The sequence below is a fragment of the Plasmodium gaboni genome, chromosome 6 (genome assembly GCF_001602025.1).
Source record: "Plasmodium gaboni strain SY75 chromosome 6, whole genome shotgun sequence".
NCBI classification, from domain to species: Eukaryota; Apicomplexa; class Aconoidasida; order Haemosporida; family Plasmodiidae; genus Plasmodium; species Plasmodium gaboni.
In genome coordinates, this window is record NC_031486.1 from 76185 (window position 1) to 101436 (window position 25252).

General features: G+C 20.1%; 4 protein-coding genes across 4 annotated transcripts; all 4 read right to left on the reverse strand.

Moving 5' to 3' along the window:
- Positions 1-60: 60 nt before the first annotated feature.
- On the reverse strand, positions 61-7701 carry PGSY75_0603800 (hypothetical protein; the record flags this gene model as incomplete). Its single annotated transcript, XM_018784616.1, has 20 exons — positions 61-123; positions 225-388; positions 494-584; positions 698-946; positions 1125-2808; positions 2981-3710; positions 3830-4003; positions 4088-4185; positions 4290-4361; positions 4519-4696; positions 4778-4910; positions 5012-5363; positions 5497-5688; positions 5811-5908; positions 6013-6264; positions 6374-6597; positions 6713-6807; positions 6888-7024; positions 7124-7258; positions 7411-7701. The coding sequence occupies 20 exons, from the start codon at positions 7699-7701 to the stop codon at positions 61-63; spliced, it is 5412 nt and encodes a 1803-aa protein (XP_018642670.1).
- An 872-nt stretch (positions 7702-8573) lies between these two features.
- Positions 8574-9701, reverse strand: PGSY75_0603900 (hypothetical protein; the record flags this gene model as incomplete). Its single annotated transcript, XM_018784617.1, has 1 exon — positions 8574-9701. The coding sequence occupies one exon, from the start codon at positions 9699-9701 to the stop codon at positions 8574-8576; it is 1128 nt and encodes a 375-aa protein (XP_018642671.1).
- Positions 9702-10812: 1111 nt separating this feature from the next.
- PGSY75_0604000 (hypothetical protein) lies at positions 10813-16695 on the reverse strand (the record flags this gene model as incomplete). Its single annotated transcript, XM_018784618.1, has 1 exon — positions 10813-16695. The coding sequence occupies one exon, from the start codon at positions 16693-16695 to the stop codon at positions 10813-10815; it is 5883 nt and encodes a 1960-aa protein (XP_018642672.1).
- Positions 16696-18104: 1409 nt separating this feature from the next.
- On the reverse strand, positions 18105-24140 carry PGSY75_0604100 (transcription factor with AP2 domain(s); the record flags this gene model as incomplete). The annotated part of the gene is made up of 1 exon (XM_018784619.1): positions 18105-24140. One exon carries the CDS (start codon positions 24138-24140, stop codon positions 18105-18107), a length of 6036 nt encoding a protein of 2011 aa, XP_018642673.1.
- Between the last annotated feature and the right edge of the window lie 1112 nt (positions 24141-25252).

Sequence of the window (25252 nt, forward strand, 5' to 3'; positions counted from 1 at the left end):
ATACATATATATATATCTATATATATATTTATGCATCTGTTGGCTTATTCATTTTTAATTTTATCTCTTATTGATATTTTTTTTGGAAGTCTTCTTCATCTTGGTCTCCCTTTCCTGAGCAGTCTGAACAGTACAAAAAAAAAAAAAAAAAGAAAGAAATACATGAAGGAGACATCGCATATATATATATATATATATATATTTATATATATTAATCTGTTTACCATCCAAGGAACTAAACAACCTAGGAATACCCAGTTGGACATAATTCCACCAATCAAAGGATAGACCTTCGAATATATCACAAAGGATATTTTATATATAGAAAGCTTCATTATATTTTCAAACCTTCTGGAATTTAATAAAAAGGACTTTACCTCAGTAAAATCTAGAAAGAAGAAAAAAAAAAAAAAAAAAAAAAATTGAATGAAAAGAATATAGGGTGTAATAATATATATATATATTTATATTTATATATTTTTATTTTTTTTACCTATTGTTGAAAAATGAATTGGAAATCCGACGAAAGTATGGTTTGGAGGAACCGGAAATTTATAATATTGCCAATTAAAATATTGTTCTTCCTACAAATAAGAAACATATACACATATAAAATTATTATTATTATTATTATTATTATTATAAGCTTATAATATATTTTATTTTTTTAATGTTTATAATTTGAATAATTATTTACCAGTGAATAATACCAATTCCATTGAGATATTTGATGAGCCACATATTTAGACGTTGGACTTAATCGTGACCATGTTTTGGGAGGACAAGAAAAATCTTCTTTTGTTTTTGATGGATTTTCAACTTGTGGATTTCTTCCTTCTCTAAGGTGATCATACATATTTGTTGAAAGTTGTTCATTTCTATTCATAACATATTGATCATGTTGTTGCATTCGTTTTTCATTCTCGTTCTTTTTATATATGTTACCCTAAAAAAATAAAATATACACAAATATATTTTTATGCATATGTTTATTTATTTTTTTGTTTATATCATATATATATATATATATATATTTAGCTAGTTATTTATTTGTCTATATATTTATATTTATTCATATATTAATTTATTTATTTGTTTATTTTTTTATATTTTTTATTCCCTACTTGGTCTATTCCCATTTGATCATAATCCATTCCAAACATATTTTGGTCCCCATACATTTGATGTTCACTTTGTGTAACAAATTTTTTTATATTTCTTGAATCAACCAATTCTTCATCATTTGATAAATCACAATTATTTGTTATGTCTTTATTTATGATTTCCCTATTTGAAGGAATTAAATATATAGGTCTTTTTGTAGAATATCTATGTTCTTCTTTAATTGTTCTCAACTTATTTTTAATGGAAAGGAACTTATATTTTGACAATTTTGTTTTCACTCTGCTTAAATTATAAGCACATTTTAGATTTATTAATATATTTCTATCTATTTTTTTCTTAAATTTTCTTTTGGAGAATATTTTTAAATTATTTTTCATAACATGATAATTGTTATTTTTAAGATTATTTTTATAAGGAATGTTACAATAATTATTATTATCATCACTATAATAATTTTTTTTTTTTTTTTTTGTTTTTTTTTTTTTCTCTTCCATTTGTTTATATATTTCTTTTGATGGTATAAAAAGATACCCATTCATTTCCTTATCTCTAATATTTTGTATATATTCAGAATAATTATTTGATTTTTTAATATTTGTATTAGTTCCCAATTTTTCCATCAAATAATTATTTGTATCTATAAAATTAGCGAACATTTCTTTATTTACTTTTCCTTCATTATTATTCATCCATAATTTTTTACCTCTTAATTCATCCTTTATACGTTTTGACCTCTTTTCTAAACTTTTTTGTAATTTCCATAAATTATTATGTTTCTTATTGTATTTCTTTATAAATTTGTTAGGTATGTTCTCCATATGCTTATAATATCCCTCTTCCTCTTCATTATTTTCATCCTTATCATAATAATACTTTTCCTTCAATTCTTTATAAATCTCTTCACAATATTCATCATCGCAATATTCATTGTAAATATCACAATTGCTTTTCTGTTGATTAGTATCATTAGATAAATTATTAAGCTCTCCTTTAAATATATTATTTTTATTTTCCTTCAACACATCCTTTTTTTTATCATGTTCAATATTTTCTTTACGATGTATTGCAGATGTACTAAATCGTTTAATATTTTTCCTTTTTACATTTTCATCATAATTATTCAATACATTAGCACTATTATCCTTATTAAAAACATAATTTTTTATATATTGCTCTTTTCCATTATTATATATTTCATCATTCATTCCATATATATAATCATTTGGTATATTAGTTAAATGCTGTTTTTTTTCTTTATTCATCATTTCAATATTTTGAACTGGATGATAAGAATTATAAAAATTTAAATCCTCCTTATTTACATACTGTGCTTCTATATTTGGATAAAAATCATTTTTATATTGACTCCATGTATTTTTTCCTTCCACTCTATCTACCATTTGATTATTTACATTCTTTTCTATGATATTTCCATTTGTTTCATCTTTTTTATTTTTTCCTCCTTCATTTTTTTTCCTATTCTCTTCTGAGAATTCATAATTTTCTGGTTTGGTATTATAATTATTATCCAAGTTTAATTTATATTCACATAGGTCTATATACATTTCGAGGAAATGTCTTATTTCTGACGATTCGTTAAAATTCGTTTCGAGCCCCTCCTTGTTTCTCATGAAGAGAATCATTTCCCTGATTTCTTCCTCCAGATCTTTGGTATACTTAACCCTAACACAAAAAAATAAAATAAAATAAATAAATAAATAAAATAAGAATATAGGAAAATAAGATAATTATGAATCTGCAATATAAGATTAAATTAAATATATATATATATATACATATATTTTTATTTTTATGTTTATTTTATTTTTTTTATTTTTTTTTTTTTTATCATTACGATAGTTTGTCACTTAAGGGAGTAGAAATGGTAATTTCGTTTTTTATCTGAGAAGGGGCATGGTTAAGGAAAGGTCTCCAATGATAATTATTTTCCAAGTCATATAAGATACAAGCAGGATGAAGATTTTGCATATTTCCATATAATTGTTCATCATTAAATACTATTTCTATTGATGAATATGGAACATATGTTAATGTATTTTCATAATCTAAAAGAAACATCTTAGGAGATATAGGAATATACTTTGAAAAATTCTCTAATAAATATTTTAATGTTTTATTACATTTATATGTATTAGTTTTTTCATATTTTATTTCAAACATATTATTAAAAAATTCTTCATCATTATATAATATTTCATCAACATCTACTTTTTCATCTTTCATTTTCTTTTCACCATACATATCCATAGAATATAATTTATTTTCTTCTTTCATATCATATTCTTCTCTTATTTCTTTTTCTTTCTTTTTTAACTCTTCTAAACCATACTTAACAAAATTCATTAAATATTCACCACTGTAATATTTATTATAGTTTTGTATATTTATCTTTTTAAGCATTTCATTTTCCATTATGATATCTGAATTTTTTAAAAAATTATTATTATTCCATCTATTCTTCAAATGTATAATACATTTATTAGTAACCTCCCAAAAACATATCCACCCTTCCTCGTGTCTTGTCATAACCCAATAATGTTCCTTCTTCCCATTATTTATAGTTCCTTAAATGTAAAAATTAAAAATTACATACACACATACATATATATATATTATATACATATATATGTAATATTATACCACATATGTACATATAAAAATATTAAATTTTGTATGTAACTACCTTTGCAAACATATGCATCATACTCCAAACCCTTCAAACAACAACACAATAAAAGAACATGATCTTGGATTGTCCCCTTTTTATAGGATAAAAAAAAATAGGGAGACGTAAAAATGGAGGATTCGTCCTCATTTTCAATATATTCAATATTGTTCAGCCAATGAAACAGAGGGCCTAATAAACAATGTAATATATATATATATATATGTATATGTCTCCATAACAAAATATATCATTGATTTATTGTTTTATACTTACCAGGGGTTGACACTTGTGCAGGTAAATTAATCGATGTAACAAAACTACACAAGGGATAATAGTTATTATCAAAATCGTTTCTGCTTATACAAGGAAAACTATAAGAGAAGAAATATATAATATATGTTTGGAATATTTACATATATATATATATATATATATATATATATATTTATTTATTTATTTATTTTTATTTTATTACTTTCTATTTTTAATTGCCTTTGGAAACCATTGATTATATGTATCGTTAAATTTGGAAAAGTCCTTTTCCCATCTATATAAAATAAGATATAATTATATATTATATATATATGTATATTATTTTTTTAAATATAATAAATATACAACATATTTGTAGAATATTAAAAACTTATTTACATATACTATCATATATTAACTCTTGAAACATATTTTCTTGTCATCTTAAATACCTTTTCGACATGGACTTATATATAATAGAAGAATTTTGAGCCTTCTCCTCTTTCATAAAAACTAGATTATGTGGAAGTGGAGGAATAACAAAAGCTTCCACAGATATTGTAGACTCTTTCTTTGTATGTATGTTTTCTTTATTTAATGCTTTTAAATGAACCTTAGAGTACATTAATTCTGAAGATAAAAAGATATAAATAATATATATATATATATATATATATATATATTTATTTATTTATTTATTCATTCAATTACCTAATGTATTTTTATAAACAATAGTCTTATATTTCTTCACGTAATAATCATCATAATTATCAATGGTGGGATCCATACGTCCACTTCCAAATTCGTTATAATCATTATATTGAGATGTACTTTTAGTATTCTCCTAATAAGGAAAAATAAAATATACATACATACATATATATATACATATATATATATATATATATATATATATATATATATGTATATCCTTTTTATACTAACCTGAGCTAGTGATCTATAATCTTCTGTACCATAATTAAATATGTCAGCAAAGGGTAACTCAAAAATACCTAATATGGTAGAATAAATTTCATTATTATTATGAACTTCAAAACATATATCTCCCTTTGATATTAAATCTATCGGTAATACATTTTTTATTAAATTTTCATTTGTTAATTCCTTTTTATCAACCAGTCGTATTGGATAATATAAATTCTGATAAAAAAATGGAGATGTGGTTTTAGTTACTGTATCAGTTTTATTAACCATCCCATCCCACTTGACCCAAACATTTATATTCACATTGTTTAAATCTACACTACTGATGGCTAAATTCTCACATTTAATTACTCTAAAAGGAAAGAAAAATAATCAAACTAATGTAAATATGGTAATATTAGCATATAAAAATATAGAAAAACCCACAAAAAATAAAATAAAATAAAAATATACACATATATATATATATATATATATGTACAAACCTTATTACTAAATAATGATCATTTAATATTAACTGATTAACTAATGTTGCATCACTTAATGGTTGGCTAGGCCTCTGTATGTTCATATCATTTTCTTCCACCCCATAACTATTAATAAAACATTTTATATTCCCCACTATCTCTCCTTGCTTAAATCGACTTTTGTCTAATGTTAATTTTTTTACAATTCCTCTGATAAGAAAAAATAATGTAAATAAAAAAAAAAAATTTATTTTTTGAAGTATACATAAAAAGATGTTCTAAATATGCATAATCGTACATACATATATACATATATTTATATGTAATCTAACTTAAAAAAGGGATATTCTGTGACAGATTTTAGAGATATGATACAGGAACCCAACAAAATGGGCGGTTTATATCTATAATTTGAGTTATAACATAGCACCTAAAAAAAAATATATATGTATATATATATAATATATATATATATATATATATATATATATTCATTTTTTTGTCTATAACAATATATATAGCATCATATATTACTGTAAGTATAAAAAAAGCATTCGCTAATTGTTGATATGTTCCTATGAAACAAAAATATCCTGGATAAAGCCAAAAGTTATTTGACGAATTATAAGAACTGTGTATTATCCAATCTCTTTCACTTAAAGGAAATTTAAATCTCAAAAATTTTGGAAGCTTTTTTAAATAAGTTGGCATTTCAGCAGTAGATATAAACCACCAACTATCTAATGCCATATGAAATTCAAATATTTCTGATAGTTGCATATATACCTACAAAAATATAAAAAAATATATAATAAAATATTAACAATACAAATATACAATAATTATATGAATTATATATAATCCATATATATATATATATATATGTATATATTACCCCCAATCGTTGTGTTTCAAAAATTATGTTTTTTTTCTCTATTTTTCTTTTCAGTATTATGTTCATGTCAGGTTCAGCTTCAATTATATCCTTTAACGTCTTTTTAGCACATGCATATAATTCATTAAATACAAGTCCTTTTATTCTCCACATTTCTATTCCTAATTCAAAATTTTCTAAATCATTATATGATATACTCATCTCTTTTTCTGTCCATATTGGCACTGCACAAAATTGTTAAAATGGAAAGAGTATGTATATCTCTAAAATATATATATATATATATATATATATATATATATATATATATATTATATATTTATATTTATTCTTTTTTACGTGGAACTCTCAAATATTTAACTTCTCCTGCTTCTAAAGTATATCCAGGAGTATACAAAATTTCATTCTTCAAAGACCCATAAAGTTTTAGTTTTCTATAAAATATTATGTATAAATAAATAATATACATATATATATCTCTTACGTGTTATCAAAACAATTTTAAACCTACTTGTTGTTTCCAAAAGATACTAAGTAAAAATTCTTCTGTTTTTGACTCTCCAAATTATGAATATACTTTATAAAAAATTCGAAACGCCACAATCTAGGTTTTAGCATTGGATTATAGAATTCTTTTATACTTTGTTCTCTCTAAAAAATATATATATATATATATATATATATATATATATGTATCTTCTTAAATAACACTTATTTTTTTAAATATGTGCATTATATTTATCTGTTTACTTTTAATTCCTCATATAAATCAAGAAATGGCTCTTCTATATCTTCTTCATCATCAGTTGTACTTATGCTCTCTTCACTCAAAACTTCCTCCTCTTTTATTTTAATTGGTTTAATCATCTTATTCGACAAATAATTCTATATATTTTAAAAAATAAAATATATATATATATATATATATATATATATATATATAATATTACATAAATGGACACGTTTAATACATATTCTTAATATATATTATGAAAAATTTTTTTATATATTGTATCATTTTATTATTATATAATAACCAATTTTTTATTTATGTCCCTTCCATTATAATCTTCATCAAATAAAGGTACTTCTAAAAAATGATCCTTTGGTTTTCTTTCGATTTCATCATCATCATAATCATTTCCTTCATAATCTTCTTCAGAAATATATTCTTCACTCAAATTTTCTTTCTTGTATTCGTCTTTGTATAACCATATTTCATCATTAAGCTCACCTACGTGAACTTGTTTTTTTAATTTCCCTTTTTCTAAGTCTTTATTTTCCTCATTGTAATAAAATATATCCTTTAATTTGTTTATTAAAAACATTTTTTACAAAAAAATTTTTTATATGTTATTTCATATAAAATATTATCAAAACGATGAGCATATGAAATGTCTTCATACATTTTAACTCACATCGTTTTGTTTACTTTGGTATCTAACATTCTTTTTTATTGTATCTATTTATCTTGTTTTATATTATTATTTCTTTTTTTAATTGTAAATTATAATTAAAGGATGCACTTTAAGGCATTTCAAAAAAAAAAAAAAAAAAATTGAATAAATAAATAATAAAAAGAACAAGAGAAAAAAAAAAAATAATAATAATATTAATAAGAGTATTATATATTTTTTTTTAATATACAATTATATTTTTCATTGTTATATGTCTTATTATTATTATTTTTTTTTTAAATTTAAAAGAAATACATGATGAACAGTTTTAGAAAACTATATAAGACAATATAATTATATTATTATATATTTATTTTATTTTATTTTTTATTTATACATATGTATAATTAATAGGACAGAAAATATTTCACAGAATTTTTTTGATTTAATCTGTTTATTAATATTTCAAACAATAATGAAATATATCATTTAAAAATTTTGCATGTATCTAAAGTTTGGTTTTCTCTTAATTACATATCATAAACAGGATTACACATATATGTATAATTACTCAGGAAAAAAAAAAAAAAAAAATAATAATAAATATAATATATATAATATATATATATATATGTAAATGCATCAACATGGAGTAAAAAAAAAATATACATATAAATACACATATAATTATACATATACATTTGTGTTTGTTTTTATGTTTGTTTTTATGTTTATTTTTACGTTTATTTTTATGTTTATTTTTATGCTTATTTTTATGTGTGTATCCATCTGAAGCATATAATTTACAATATGAAGGGAGAAATATCGGACCTTTTTTGATACTTTATTGTACTTCTTGAGTAGCTATTTTCAGTATTATTATAAATAGGAAGTTTTTCTTTACTAAATACATATTTGTTCATAAAATATATGATATCATTTGTAGAAAAAAAGGATATTAATATATTTTTTTTTTCATCGTTAGTAAAATTATTAAATTCTGATTTATTTAATAGAGAAGAAAAATTATGTTGGACATATTGTTCTTTATCTTTTCTTAATGTTCGTTTTGTTAGATCTCTTTTAATTTGTTGAACACATTCTATAAATAATTTTTCATATTTTGATTTTTCGATATAATAATTTGCTAATTTTTGTTGTAAACTCGAATTTATATTGATTTGTTTTTTTAATTTTTTTTCTAGATTTGTTATTTTCAAATCGATTTGTTTATATGTTTCATCTTTTTTTATATTTTTTTCATCATCATTTTTTTTTATATCACTAAACAATTGTTTTATATCTTTTCTTTCATTACATATTTCTTTTTTTTTTAAATGTATTTCACTTTCTGATTTCTTTATTTTTATAATTTTATCATCTTTTATAATATCATTTTCTTTCTTTATATTTTCTTTATAAATAATTTTTTCATATATTTTATATAATTTTCTTTCTAAAAATAACATATGGCTTTTCATAAGCTCACTATTCCTTTTCCACTTATCAGCTTCTTTTTTTAAATATTCAGATATTTTATCTAACCTTAAACATTCGTTTATATACCACTTCAATTCCTTTTGTAATTTTTTCATTTTCTCATCTTTTAATTTTTTTATTTTTTCTTCTTTTACGATCTTTTTTAACACACCTATTTCTTTTTGAACATCATACATATACGTATTAAATGCTAATATATATTTCTCTTCATTATCTTTTAATATATTATTAAATTGAATATTCATATCTTCAATGGTGCTATTCAACGAAGCAAAACATTTCTGAACATCATTCTCACCATCATCATTATTCTTTGTATTTATATTTTCTACATAATTATTTGACACTATATTATTATTACTATTATTATTGCCATTTAATGTTGGACTTCGCTTATCGTATTTATCACACTGCAGATTTTCCTTAGTCATTTTGCTTATTACTATTTAGAATGAGTATCAATATTTTTAAAAGGACTACACAAATGTATATATAAATATATATATATATATATATATATATATATCATATAACTTTTAAGCATATAAATGTAGACAGAATAATATAGAAGCAAATTCAAGAACAAAATTAAAGGTATATATAAATATATATATATATATATATATATATTATATACAAATGTATGTTTTTTTTTTTTTTTTTTTTTTTTTTTTTTATCAAAATTTATTACATTTCTTAAATTATCCTTATTTTCACACTATATAATTACACATCAACATTTTTGAAATGTTAATCGTTTTAAACTTTTTAAAGAACATAAAGTGAGCTAAAATAAAATAAATAAATATATTCTCAGGAAATAATTTTAATATAAAGTGAAATAATCATAATATTTAAAAAAAAAGGAAAATAGGAAACAAACATAACTATATATATATATATATATATATATATTATATTTACATAGTACATTGTATGCATATATGTTTTATTATTTATATTTGTCTAACTCAAAATTATTTTCCACTATATATATATAATAATAATAATAATAATAATATTATAGTAATATTATTTTGTTTATTTTTTTGTTTTTCTTTATTGAATCTTTTTTACCTCAAACAACAATAGTTGAAAAGAAACATTAAACAAATAGATTATAATCAAAAAAATAAAAGTGTTAAATAATATCACAAACAAAAACATATAAAATAAATAAATAAAAGTATAATATATAAAGAAAGAAAGAAAACGCGAACGTATACACAATATTTAATATATATGTGTTCCATTTTATATTTTTTATACACAAGAAAAAAAAAAAAAAAAAAATATATATATATAACAAGAAAAAAAGAGGTCAAAAAGATAATATATATATATATTATATATATGTATCTATTTTTTTTTATGTTATTTGTCTATTCATTTATTGAGATCGTATATATTTTATTGTAAATTCAATAAGGATACACATTTTAATTAATAGATATATGAATAATTTTTTCTTTTTTTTTTTTTATTTTACATACTTTTTATTGTTGTACATAATAATAGGAAATATTCGTACCTTTTCATACTTTAATTATAAAATTCTCTGGTCATATATTTGTGACTTTTCACATCAGTAAATGACTTATTATTTGAATCATCAAAAATGTTATAATCCCTCACAAATCTACATTTATTAATAAAATAATTAACTAAACTTTTTGTTGTATATTTCTTTGGAGACTTATGAATATAAGGTTGTGACAAAAATATTGTATATAAACAATCTTTAACTACATTAGAAAGTTCTGATAAATAATTAAGTACATCATTATGCATAGGTTGGATTTGTGTTATTTTATAATTAACATTTAAATTAACTTGTGCATTTTCTAAATGTTTTACAGTCTTCAATAATGTAATTTGTAAACCATATAATGTTGTTACTTCATGAACACCAAAAAACATGTCACTTATAAGAGCTTTAAAATAAACATTATGATTCATAGAAACCTTATTAGATATTAGATAAGGTAAATATGGATATCTACGTACTTTTCTACTATATATAGTTGATCTATTATTATTCAATGATTTATTACTATCTTCTTCTTTTTTGTCTATTAATTTTGTGGTGTCTTTATTTTCATTTTGGATAGGATTTATAAAAAGCTCTTCAATACAATTTGTTAACAATTTATAATCATCAATTAATATATCAAATAATTTTTTTGTATTTTCAATTCTTAACATATTTAATTCTTTACTACCACTTGATGACATAGATAATTTTATTTTACATAAAAAAAAAGCTGTTGCTGCAGGCAAACTCATAATGTGCATATGTTGTGTATATGTAGTTGAAGAAAATATATCTGATATACTTTTTTTCTTTTTTGTATTTTTAATTTTTATAGAAGGAATAATAGCATCTAATTTTTGTTCTAATTTAGATGTAGAAGGAGCCTTAAATAAAAAGAAAATAAAATTATCTGACAAATATTTCATATATTTTATTTTTGTAATTAATTTTAAAAACTTATGTTCTAGATAAATCAAATGTTTTATTTCATTAGTTTTCTCTTCTGCTCTATTTAAAAAATATAAAGAGCTACATAAACACAAATATATATTACACAAGTCGTCAAGTGTTAAATCTTCAAAGATTACCAATCTTTTGTTTTTCTTTTTATTCAATTTTATTATACTAGAAATAGCAGAGCCTTCCTCATCATTAGGACTTTTTAAAATATTATCACAATTGTTATGATTATTATGAACATTATTATTATTATTAATATTATTAATATTATCATTATTATTATTATTATTACCATTTTCATCATCACTGTCATACATAAGACATTCATTTTTAGACTTCAAGGGGTCCACACTTTTACTTAACTTTTCTAAGTGTTCATTATTTTTATCTATAGCATTAATATTGTCTAGGACCTCCTCTTTCATTGTAATATTATTATTATCAAGTTGTATTTTATTATGCATCGTATCGATATACTTGGTAGTGTTATAAGAATCTTCATTTGAATGTACTTTATTATTCACATTGTTTATATTATTTTGATCTTTCTCTTTTTTTTTCCTTAACATATTAGTAATATTATCACGTAATGATAATTTCTCACAACTCTTTACTTCCTTCTCTGATTCTTTATGATATATTTTGTCCGTTGGACATATTTTCATATACTTGTTGTAATAGTAATAAAATAAAACATAATATGCATACTGAACCATAGTACTTATATGAGTATTTAATAAATTATTGGTTAAGAATAAATTAGATGATATCATAATTTTTAAAGAATGTAATAAAGAAACTATAAAAGGAATGGTGATGTTTTTATTACGAATTCTTTCAAATGTTTTTACATGTTCTATTTTTTGAATATACTTTTTATTAAATAAATCAACATGCTTTTCAGTATCTATAACGTTTATTTTGGGTGTAAGTTTTAATAAAATATCTGAGAAGGCAAATAAAAATGAGGGACTAAAATTTCGACATGCACAATAAAAATTATATAATTTGAAGGTAGTTATATTTTGTAGCATTATATCATCGACATAATCACCATTTGTATTATATGTATTATATGTATTATTTGTATTATATGTATTATCTTTATATTTTATTATATCTATATTTGTGTTGTTTTTATTAAACATATTTGATATATTATATGGAGTAGATGCATTATTTTTATTTTTTTGTGTTTCATCATTTATATTTTTACCCTTATAATATGTAACTTCCTTTGTATCTATATAATTTTTTAAATTATCATTCGAATTAAGATTTTTCTTTTTATTATCATTTATATTATTTATTCTTTTTGTAATATGTAATATATTTTCATCCTCATGTTTATTACTTTTTATATAATAAAAATTCATTATTTCTTCCAGTCTTTTTTTTATACATTTAATTAATTCGTACGTATGTTTATTTGTATTAATAGAGAAATGACTAAATTTTACTATGTCACTTAAAACACTGATATCATAAAATATTAAAGAATGTTTATATAATTCTTGCATTTTATTATTATTATTATAATTTGATATATTATTATTTTTATCTTTATTCATATTAATATATTCATTATTATTATTTATATATTTTTTCTCATTATTCATTTCATTGATATATTTTATTTCTTGAATTAATTGTTCTTTAGTCATAGGAATATATTTTTTTTTATTTTGATTTTTTTTTTCGATGAAAAAATTTATTTTCTTATTTTCCATTTCGTTTATCATATCTTCTAATTTCTTATCTATTTGAGAACATAATAATAAAACGATATTTTTTAATAAGAATTTATTTTTTTTATATTTCTTATTTACATCTTGATTCATATTATAATTTATTAGATAATTCGTTAAATCACATATTTTATCATCCTTCACTTGTAACAAATCATATTGTGTAACACAAGAATTTATATCAGATTTATTACCTTGACATTCTTCAGATAGTTCTGATCCTTCATAATAATAATTTATAACTTTATCATTTTGTACATTGAAAGATAAGTTTTTTTTTCTATTTGGTTCATTAGATATTATTTGTTCCTTAACATTATGTTCATCTGTATGTTTAAGAATTTTTTTATTTTTATTTATTTTTGAAGAATCTATATTATTCTCTTTGTCATTATAATAAATATCATTTTTTTCACAAGATTTATTTATATTATAATTTATATTATTATTCACATTTTTTAGTTCATCAAGTTCTTCTTCTTTATCTATATCATTTACCTTACTACATAAAAGTGCACTTATTTTGTTTTTTGTATTATTGATGTATGTTTGAGCTTTATTTTTTGAAATTACATATTTTTCATTGGTATTATTGTTTTCTAGATTTATATTATTATTATTTATATTGTTATTATTTATATTGTTATTATTTATATTATTATTATTTATATTATTATTATTTATATTATTATTATTTATATTGTTATTGTGTATATTACTAATACATTTTTGCTGCTCATTTGTATGATGATACTTATGTAATTTATCCTTTTCTTCTTTAATATCATATATTAAATCATCATTTTGTATGTCATCCATAAAATATATATCATTTTTTTCCTTGTTAGAATTATAAATATTTTCCATCTTCACATAATTAGTATTCATAACTGCTATGGTGTGTCTACCAGTCCTTCTATTACTTCTTAGATAATTTCTATAATCCTTCACCAATGTTGGTGTATTTACATATTGTTTAGAATTCATATGATGCATAAATTCTTTACTTTTCATAAAATTTTTGTCTTTATTATTTCTAATACTTTTTATTATATATATTTCCTTTTCTGGTACGAAGGAAAAAATAGATGATATTTTAAAAAGACGTACTAACATATAATTATCAACTGATAATATATCTATTGAATTATTTATATGATATCTTAATTTATTAATAAATATATGTAATATATTATTTTGTGTATTAGGTATAAATATCACTTCACTTAAACATTCAGATATAAATAATAAATTAGATATATTATAATCATTTAATCTCATACTTAATTTTTTTATAAATATTGTAAATGTAAAATTATATAAATCATTCATATTCTTTTGAAATAGTTCGGTATTATTATAAATTATATTATTAGGATATATTAATGGATATGTATCTATACTTTTAATAAAACGAATAAAATATTTTGATTCTTCAAATTTTTTTAATGGATCATCAATAGCATAATCAATGATTTTATTAAATAAATTATGATTTAATATTAAAAACCTTAATAATATTATTAAACTATAACTAAAATCATATGATTTCATTAATTCTAATTTATTCTCATATGTATATATTATAGCATGAATACTTTTACTATTTATTTGATTTGTTAAATAATGTACTGTTTTTGAAAAATAATTTATACCTATTAATTCATCAATATTTTGTCGAAATATTTTATTTAAATATTCTTTTATTATTATTATATATTCACATTTGTTATGAAAATAACTAATAAGATTAAACCATTTTTTAATCATTTTTACATCCTTTATATTATTATTTGAACAAATTCTTAATTTATCATTTATCTTATCATTTTCGTCATTTTTATTTATATTATCTTTTATATATGTCTTCATTAAATCATCTTTTGATTTTTCTATATTATCATTATTATTATTATTATTATTATTATTATATATGTTGTTATTTTTTTCACTTGATGATATATTTAAAAATCCTTTTATATTTTTCTTTATATATGATTTTATTTTACTTTCATTTCTTTTGTTTTCTATATTCTCATTCTTTATCATAACATTTGTATCATCATAACCATCATCATTCTTTTTATTATTATTATAATTACAATTTTCTAATTTTTTTTTATTTTCTTCATTTCCACAATTTTCAAGTACCTTCCTCTCATACCAAAAAGTAATATCCCTATTCTTCAAACTGTTAACAAAACATTCAAAAAATATACTATCACAAATATTATTTTTTACACCCTCTTCAATATCTTTAAGATAATCTATAAGTACATAACATTCATAATTCGTTAAACCATCAAAAAATGTAGAGATTTCTACTTTTTGTTCTTCATTTTTTGTCTTTTTAGATATCACTTTATCTAATTGAACAAATAAATTGTTCCACGTCTTTATACTAACATCATCTTCTAATAAATTCTTATTTATAAATATTAACAAATCACTTAAGTTCAGTTTGGAGAATTTTATACACTTCTCTTTTTTTAATGAAATAGCTGCTTGAGCAAAATTACTAAATAGCATTGTTCTCATTTTATATGGATTATGATAAAATATGTGATAATAATTATTAATATAGTGTTTGTTTATATTAACACTAAAAATATTTTTCTCAGCACATTTATTATATTGAATATTATTTGAATTTATATAGTAATTATTAATATTAATATTATTCTTACTATCACACTTACATTTACCCATATACTTATCTTTATTATTAAAAACACAATTACATGGCTTTGTTATATTTCCCTTTAATGCATAATCTATCAAAGTAAATATCCTTTTCTCTCTATCCTTACCTTTTAATAACAAAATGTTTTTTCTCTTAATGTGCTCACTTTTTTTACACCCTCTAATATCTTTTGTTATATTTCTATTATATAATTTATTATATGATGAGAACAATACTCTTTTATTATTATAAATATGATCTACTTTAATTATGTTTTTACTTCTACAAAGGTTATTATGATAAGTATTATAAAATACTTTACTTTTATGGACATTACCTATTTCTACTTTTATTTTTTTTGTGTATATAGAAATATTATTACGTAAGTGTAAAAATAGGCATTTATTTTTATAACACTCATTCCCTATATCAAGATATTTATATTTGTTTTTATATTCTTGATCATATTTATTAATATTTTTAAACAAAAAACTTTTCATCGTTTCTTATTGTTCTGTGTAAGAAAGCATATATATTAAATATATATATTAAATATATATATATATATATATATATATATATATATAATATATATAATATGTAAGATAAATAAGGAATTCTTTTTTTTCTTTTTAATTTCACATTAAACGATAATAATATATATATCATATGCATATTTATGTATTATAAAAATATAAGTACATTAAAATATATATAAATATATATGTATAATATATATATTTTTTTTTTCTTTTTCCTCATTTTAAAAGTTAAACTATATTATGTTTATTCTTCCATATAATGAATATATTTATAACATATATATTTATATATCACGAAAGTGTATACATAATTCTTTTAAAATATCAACACACTCATTATTTTCTATATTCTTAAATAATAAAATTTGATAATCAACAAGTTTATATAATATATATATATATGTGCACGTTTTTTTTTTTTTTTTTTTTTTAATCCCATATTGTTATTATAAATAAGAAAAAAAAAAAATTACAAATATGTGATAGAAGACTTTCACATTTATTACACATATATATATATATATATATATATAATATATATAATATTATTAATATGATACTTCATTTATTTATTCTTTAATATATAACCCATTAATATTTTATAACATAGATGAATTTTTTCTTTTTTTTTGTTTCTATATATAATAAAATTATTTTATTTCATAATATTCTTATAATATATATTTTTTATTATACATAAGGTTAAAAAAAAAAAATAGTAATATTATAACAATACATATTCATGTCAAATATATATCTTATAATACATTTTTGTATTATTTTGAAAGAGGTAAATATTTATATGAACAAAAAAATTTACCTCACATATAATATATATATATATATATATATTTATATTATTAGAAAAAAGAAATATAAAAATGAGAAAAATTAAGCTCTTTTTATTTTTATTTGTTATATATAAAATATTTTATATTCATATTTTTATAATTTTAAAGTTTTAATCATTTTAAAAGTTCAACATACAATTTTACAAAATATAAAAATAAAAAAAATAATACACATATATATATATATAAATATATATATATATATATATATATATATATATATATTTGAGGAAAAATATTTAAAAAAAATAACATTTTATTATAATGCAAAAAGAATAAGTCTTCCATATATACATATATATATTAATATATATTAATATATATTATTCTATATATGTGTTACATTTTTTATGTTAACCATACAACTTATTGCTTTATATTTTACACTTAATATAAATTTGGTTTATTATATATAAAAATTAACAAAAAAAAAAAAAAAAAAAAGACATTTTTTAAAAAGATATATATATATATATATATATATATATATATATATATGTATGTATGTATCTTTGTTTATTTGTCCACATGTTCGTTTATCTGATTAGATTGTGACACATTATTGATACTTATTGAATTTAATAAATTACTAGGTAAATATTCCGTATTTATTGTACTTGAATTTGATGTTGATCTCAATTTATCTATCATTTTTTTATTAGAATAAAAATCATAATTATTCATTTCTTTTATTATTTTATTACTTGTATTGTTACTTTTTTTTATATACTGATTACATGTCATATCTTCATTATTATTATTATTATTACTATTATTTTCATTATTTATATTATTATTTACATCTTCATGACTTAATAAATTATAATATGAATCTTTAAATTGATTATGAGCATTTCTATTTACTACATTATCACTAGAATATTTTTCTGTTTCCATAAAATATAAATGATCTGAATTTTCATATGTAACATTAACATTATCATAACTTCCATTACAATTCTTGTAAATATTATTACTATGTATTATATTTTCATTCATTTTATTTTTATTTTCACCTACATGTGTAGTACTCTCTATTTCATTATCTCCATTTACCTTATTTGTGTTCATATTATTATCTTTATGATTAGTATTAATATATAAAGCCTCATTTTTTCTATTATCATTTAATGAGCCATCATTTTGATCATTTGATAAATCATTAACACCATTCAAATTATTTACCATATCATCTTTATTACATGTATATGTTAGAACCATATTTTTATTAATAACCTGTAGATCCTTCTTATTTGTTACAATGTTATTTTCTTGCAACATGTTGGAGGTATCACTATTGTTACATGTATTATTAATATTTATATTTACATTATTATGAACATTTAATAAATCTTTGTTATCACCATTTGTTATTCCTTTAACATTATTTTTTGAATCATCAAAATTATTGGATATTTCCTTATTATCATTTATAAGATGATTCATATGTGCGTTATAATATTGTTCTTTGTACATATCACTAGAATTTATATTTGCATATTTATTACTATTATTATTATAATAGTTATTTATTAAATCTGTTTGATTGTTATATATATTATTAGATATGTTAGCACTTCCAATATTGTTATGATTATTCAAAATGTTTGTTTTAACATTTGGATCCATATCATTCATATATCTATTATCATTAAAATGATCTAATCCAGACATGTTATAAGACATCATATCGGGCCTATTAGATAACGCCTCATCATAACCTCTAACATTTTTATATTCCACATTTAGATTATTAGTACCATTCATATAATTTACATTTATTGTATTCATAGGTATATAATTATTCATATTATCATATACTGTGTTATTAACACTGTTTTCTATACCAACTACATTCACACTGTTATTATTAATAATATTATTATTATTATTATTGTTGTTATTATTCATGTGTATTAAATCATTTGTGGAATAAGTCATGTTGGATACATATAATTTCTCCATGTTCATATTATTTATATCCTTTGAACTATTCGAATTACTATTTTCTTTTATAACAGATACATTATTAATATTTATATTATCATTCATATTAGCTAAACCACTCATTTCGTTCTTATTATTTAAATGGACCATATTATTATTCATTTCACCTGTTCTGTTCAAGTCGTTCATTCCATTTAGGTTATTATAAGGATTACTCAGATTGGTCATATTATTATTGATATTTCCTACATTATTAGTTACATCATTAAAATGGATTCGATTAACCATATTATTTGTATCTACCATATAATTTGTATCAACCATGTTACATCCATCAATTGCGTCATAAAACTTTTCCACACTATCAGAATTATTATTTTGATCTATCATTATTGGATTCATATTATTTAAATTTTGTATACCATTAATGTTAGAATAATTTGTTATGTTATTATTCATATCATTATAGTATGGAATATGGTTCATATTATTCTTATCTATTACGTTATGTACATCATTCATAGGAGATATATTATTCAAATTATTATTATGATCAGTAATATTAGCAACGTTATTTCTTTGGTTTATCACATCATCTGCATTATTATAATTTGAAATATTTTCATAATTCATCATACTTTCATAGTTTGCTACATTTTCAAGATTTTCTTTTTTATTTATACCTCCATAATTATTCATTGTCTGGACATCATTATATGTATATTCCTTACCATCAATCTTTGCATTGTTCATATTTTCTAAGTCAACATAATAATTACAATTACTATTAATATTATTATTCATATCAGAACTAAAGGGTTCCATATGATATATAGGTTTATAATTATAAGGAATATATTGTCCATTCATTTGTTCCTTTGATGATACCAATTCTTTATTATTCATAATATTGTCCTTTTCATTATATGGCACAAGCTGGTAAGGGTTACTATTATTATTATTATTATTGTTATTATTACCACTACTGTTGTTATTATTATTATAATTACTATTACTATTTGGTATCATATTTTGATCAGTCAATTGTGGGATATTATTATTTTCCATTCCATCCCCTTTATTTACATTCCAACCAACAGCCAAAATATGTAATGAAAATAAATTTGCGAAATATTTTTGCTGCATTTCAAATTCTTTACGTGAATTTAATGGTACCTCGAAATATTCATAAAATCTCTGTGATTGATATTCATATGGAACTCTATAACCTCTTGGATTCTCAACAAATTCTATACAATTATTTATGAAACTAGGATTATTCATTTTATCAACATTATAATTTTCTACAGATTTTATATTATATGCAGAATTTATATTTGTTAAGTTGTTCATATTTACCATATTTGGTATGTTCATCATATTCATATTTTCTGTACTAAGATTATTAAATGAAAGATTTTGCATTTCATTCTTACAGTATATATTATTATTTAAATAATGACCATCATTATTCAACATATTGTTTGTATTCATATTATTCATTATCATATAGTTATTGTTATTCATCATATATCCATTATATTCATTCTGTATTATATTATTACCATTATTATTAATATTATTATTATCATCATATTGTGATGATTTTTTTTTATTATATGTTTTATCTATTGAATATATATATTCATCATTATCATAAAATTTTGATGATTTTATTCTTCTTCTTTTTCTACCTTTATTCTCTTCCAAATCTTTTACTTCTCCTTCTTCATTTTCATGAGGTATATATTCTTCTTTAATATATCCTGGTTCTATTCTTTCTTCATAATTTTCTTTATCTTGTTCATTTCCAATATTTTTAACATTATCATCTATATCATTTATATCTTCGTTATCATTATTTTTATATTTTCCTCTTCCATTTTTTTTTCTTCTTGTTGCTATTACACTTTTTCTTCTTCGTCTTCCTCCGACTAAAGTCTCATTATTATTTCTATTATCATATATATTATCATTAATATTTTCACAAGTATCCTTTTTATTTTTACCTCTTTTTTCTTTTGCACACGTAACATTATAATTTATAGTATAATTATCATATTCATCTTCTAACATGTTGCGATTTTTTGAAGATCTAGAATTTTTTCTTTTTTTTTTCTTTCCATCCAAACTAGATGTAAATGCTGTATAGTTCATACCTTTTTTATCCACATTTAAATTATAATTATTGTTATATTCTAACATGTTTTGTTTATATTTATTTAAAGATGGATCATAATTGTTATTAATAGTTTTATCACCAACTGGTTGACATCCATTTGTGGATGCACCTCCATAAAGATAATCTGAATTTTCCATTTTAACAAAATTATTATTTTTAACATAGTTCTGATTTCCTTCTTGATCTACTACATATGTTTTTACTAACATACCATTGTTATTATTATAAAGATAATAATAATTTTTATTTTGATAATAATTATCAACACCATCTTCTGCATTTCTCATAGGATACTCATTTGGATTTAAATATTCTCCATTCATATTATCATTCAACATATATTGATAATTCTGTGTATCACCTGTTACATTATCTTGAATAGTATTCGATATATTATTATAATTAACAAAATCATTATTCTTATTATTTTTTGTTATTTTGTATGCATTTTTATTTGCTCTTTTATTTCTATTACCACTAGCGATATTATTAGCTGAACAGAACATTTCATATTGTTCACTTGGTATATAATAACTATTTTTTATATTATTATTTAATTGTGTCTTCACTTTTTTTTTATTATTATTATTGTTATTATTCATCATCATCATCATCATACCATTATTATTATTATTATTATTATTACTATTATTATTATTGTTGTTGTTGTTGTTATTGTTAATATTATTATTATTGTTTTCATTTGGATAGTTATTACATAATTCACTTTTTACTATATAAGTATTTACTAATACATCATTTTTATTCATTTGTACATTTTTATCATTAATATCTATATCATTATTTATCATATATTTATTTCCATTTTTTGATATCATCGATTTTTCAGTTTTACATAAATTTCTTTTTCTAGTCATTCTAGTACTTCTAGTTCTTTTTTTATCATTATATACATCTGTATTGAACAAAAGATCATTATTCATATTATTATGTTGTATCATGTTCTTCATATTATTATCTAACATCATCATATTAGACATATTATTTCCCTGATACATTTCATTCATTTGATATTCCATAAGATTCATATTACACATATTAGGGTTCATATTATTACTATGATTTAAATAAGAACTATTATTATTATTATTATTATTATTGTTATTTATCAAATATGTCATGTTTCTTACATTTCCATCTTGTAATTCCATGACATTATTTATATCATTTTTTTTTTTTCTTCTTCTATAACTTCTTGTTACTTTATGATTCAAAGGACTACTTGGTACTTCTCCTTTGATTGAAAATGTTTTCACACCATTATTATTATCTGTATTATTATCATCGTCTAAACCATTTGTTATACATTTTATATTTTTATTCATATAAACATTAATTTTAACAACAGATTTATCAGATCTAGAAAATCTGGTACCTGTTGCTTTATGTAACAATATAGGATTAAAAATACCTTTAATCATACTTTGAGCAAATGTATCAGCTCTTTTTTGAGCTTCATCATTGCCAACTTTTTTACATGACCATCTAGCTTTCATAGGAACGCCATTCTCTAACCATTCCACCCTCCATTCTCTTTCAATTCTATCTCTAATTAATGATACATTATAAACACCTACATTTTCAAAAACACGTACTATAGGTGGTCCTTTATCAGGATATAATTGTTCAAATGTTATTCCAGATTTTAATTTCTCAATTAATTCTTTAGCTCTTAATTTTGCTTTATCATTACCATATTTTTTATATGATATTCTCTGTTCTCTACGAATATTATTTTCATACCATTCAACAACTAGACATCTTTCTATTTTGTCTATTAATATGACTGGTTCTTGACTACCTATATGTTCTCTCATTTTATTTTGTTCTTCATTATTCGCATTATTAACAAATGGAACCATCTGATTACTATTGCTGTTGAAAATGTCGTTGTTAATATTATATGATACACTATCATTATTATTATTATTAATAATATTATTATTATTATTATTATTTTTATTATCATATTGTATATTATTACTATTATTATTATTATTGTTATTGTTGTTGTATTGTATATTATTATTATCATATTGCATATTATTATTATCATTGTTGCTTGTATTGTTCATATTTTCCTTTGATACAGTACCAATATTTTCATCTACTACATCCACATTATTGCTACCATCATCATCCTCGTCATTTTTTTCTTCATTACTCTTCATTATATTCTCATCAACCGTATATGTACAGGTACTTGTTTCTTTTATATTCTCATCAATTCCCTTCTCATTATCCTTCTTTAACTTATTACTATCACATAATGATTTATTATTCGTATCATCTAATATTATATCAGAAGAACACATATTCTTCTCCATAATATTACCATTTATTCCATCAACATTACAAGAACCAATTACTTCGTTTGATCCCTTAACTAAATTATCATCCATTGTTTTTATAAATATTATTACAATGAAAAAAATAAAATAATAAAATATAAAAAAAAAAAAAAAAAAAAAATGAAAAATTTTAAGTTACTGGTTCATTTATATTTACACTCTATACATAATATATATATATATATATATATATATATATATATATAATATGTACATATATCTTATTGTATTTTATTAATAGAGAAAACACTCAAGCACATGTATGCACATATAATATATATATATATATATATATATATATATATTGTCTATTAATAAATACAAGAGTTGTAATATTAAGACATATGTAAATTTATTATACATACATATTTTTATATTTTTATAGTTTCCTTTGATATGCACCTCAGGCTCAAACATAGGACAGGAAACATAAAAAATATAGATAATTAAAATATAATTAAAAATAAAATTATATTACAAAAAAATAAGACTCTAAAAATAAGGAAATACTAAAAAAAAAACAACAAAAAAATAACAAAAAAAATAACAAAAAAAATAACAAAAAAATAACAAAAAAAAATAACAAAAAAACAAACAAATAAGAGATAAACAAACTCAAGACAAAAAAAAAAGCACAAGTTTTTTTTAACAAAGGAACCTTATATAAGCTGCATTCTTAGAATCCCTTTTATATATATTGCACTCTCAAAAAAAACGAAAAAAAAAAAATGCAGAAAAAATATTTTTTTTACAAACACCTACAAAATTTTAAATATATATATATAAAACTTATAAATATACATATATGCATATGCACTCTTATACATATATAACATAGAACCAAAAAAAAAAATACAAAACTAAAAGAAAACCAAACTGCACAAATCAACGGGAAAAAATATATATATATATATATATATATACATATATATATATATTTGTATGAATTATATATGTATTCTTTATAATTCACATAATCTGGATAATTAAATTTAAAATAAAAATATATAAAAATAATAAATTAACAAAAGTATAGCCAAACAAATAAAATAACAAACTATAATCAAACAAATAAAATAACAAACAAATTAACAAATAAAGGTCACAAAAAAAAAAAAAAAAAACAAAATGAAAATACCAAGTAGGAAAAAGAAGTGCAGAGT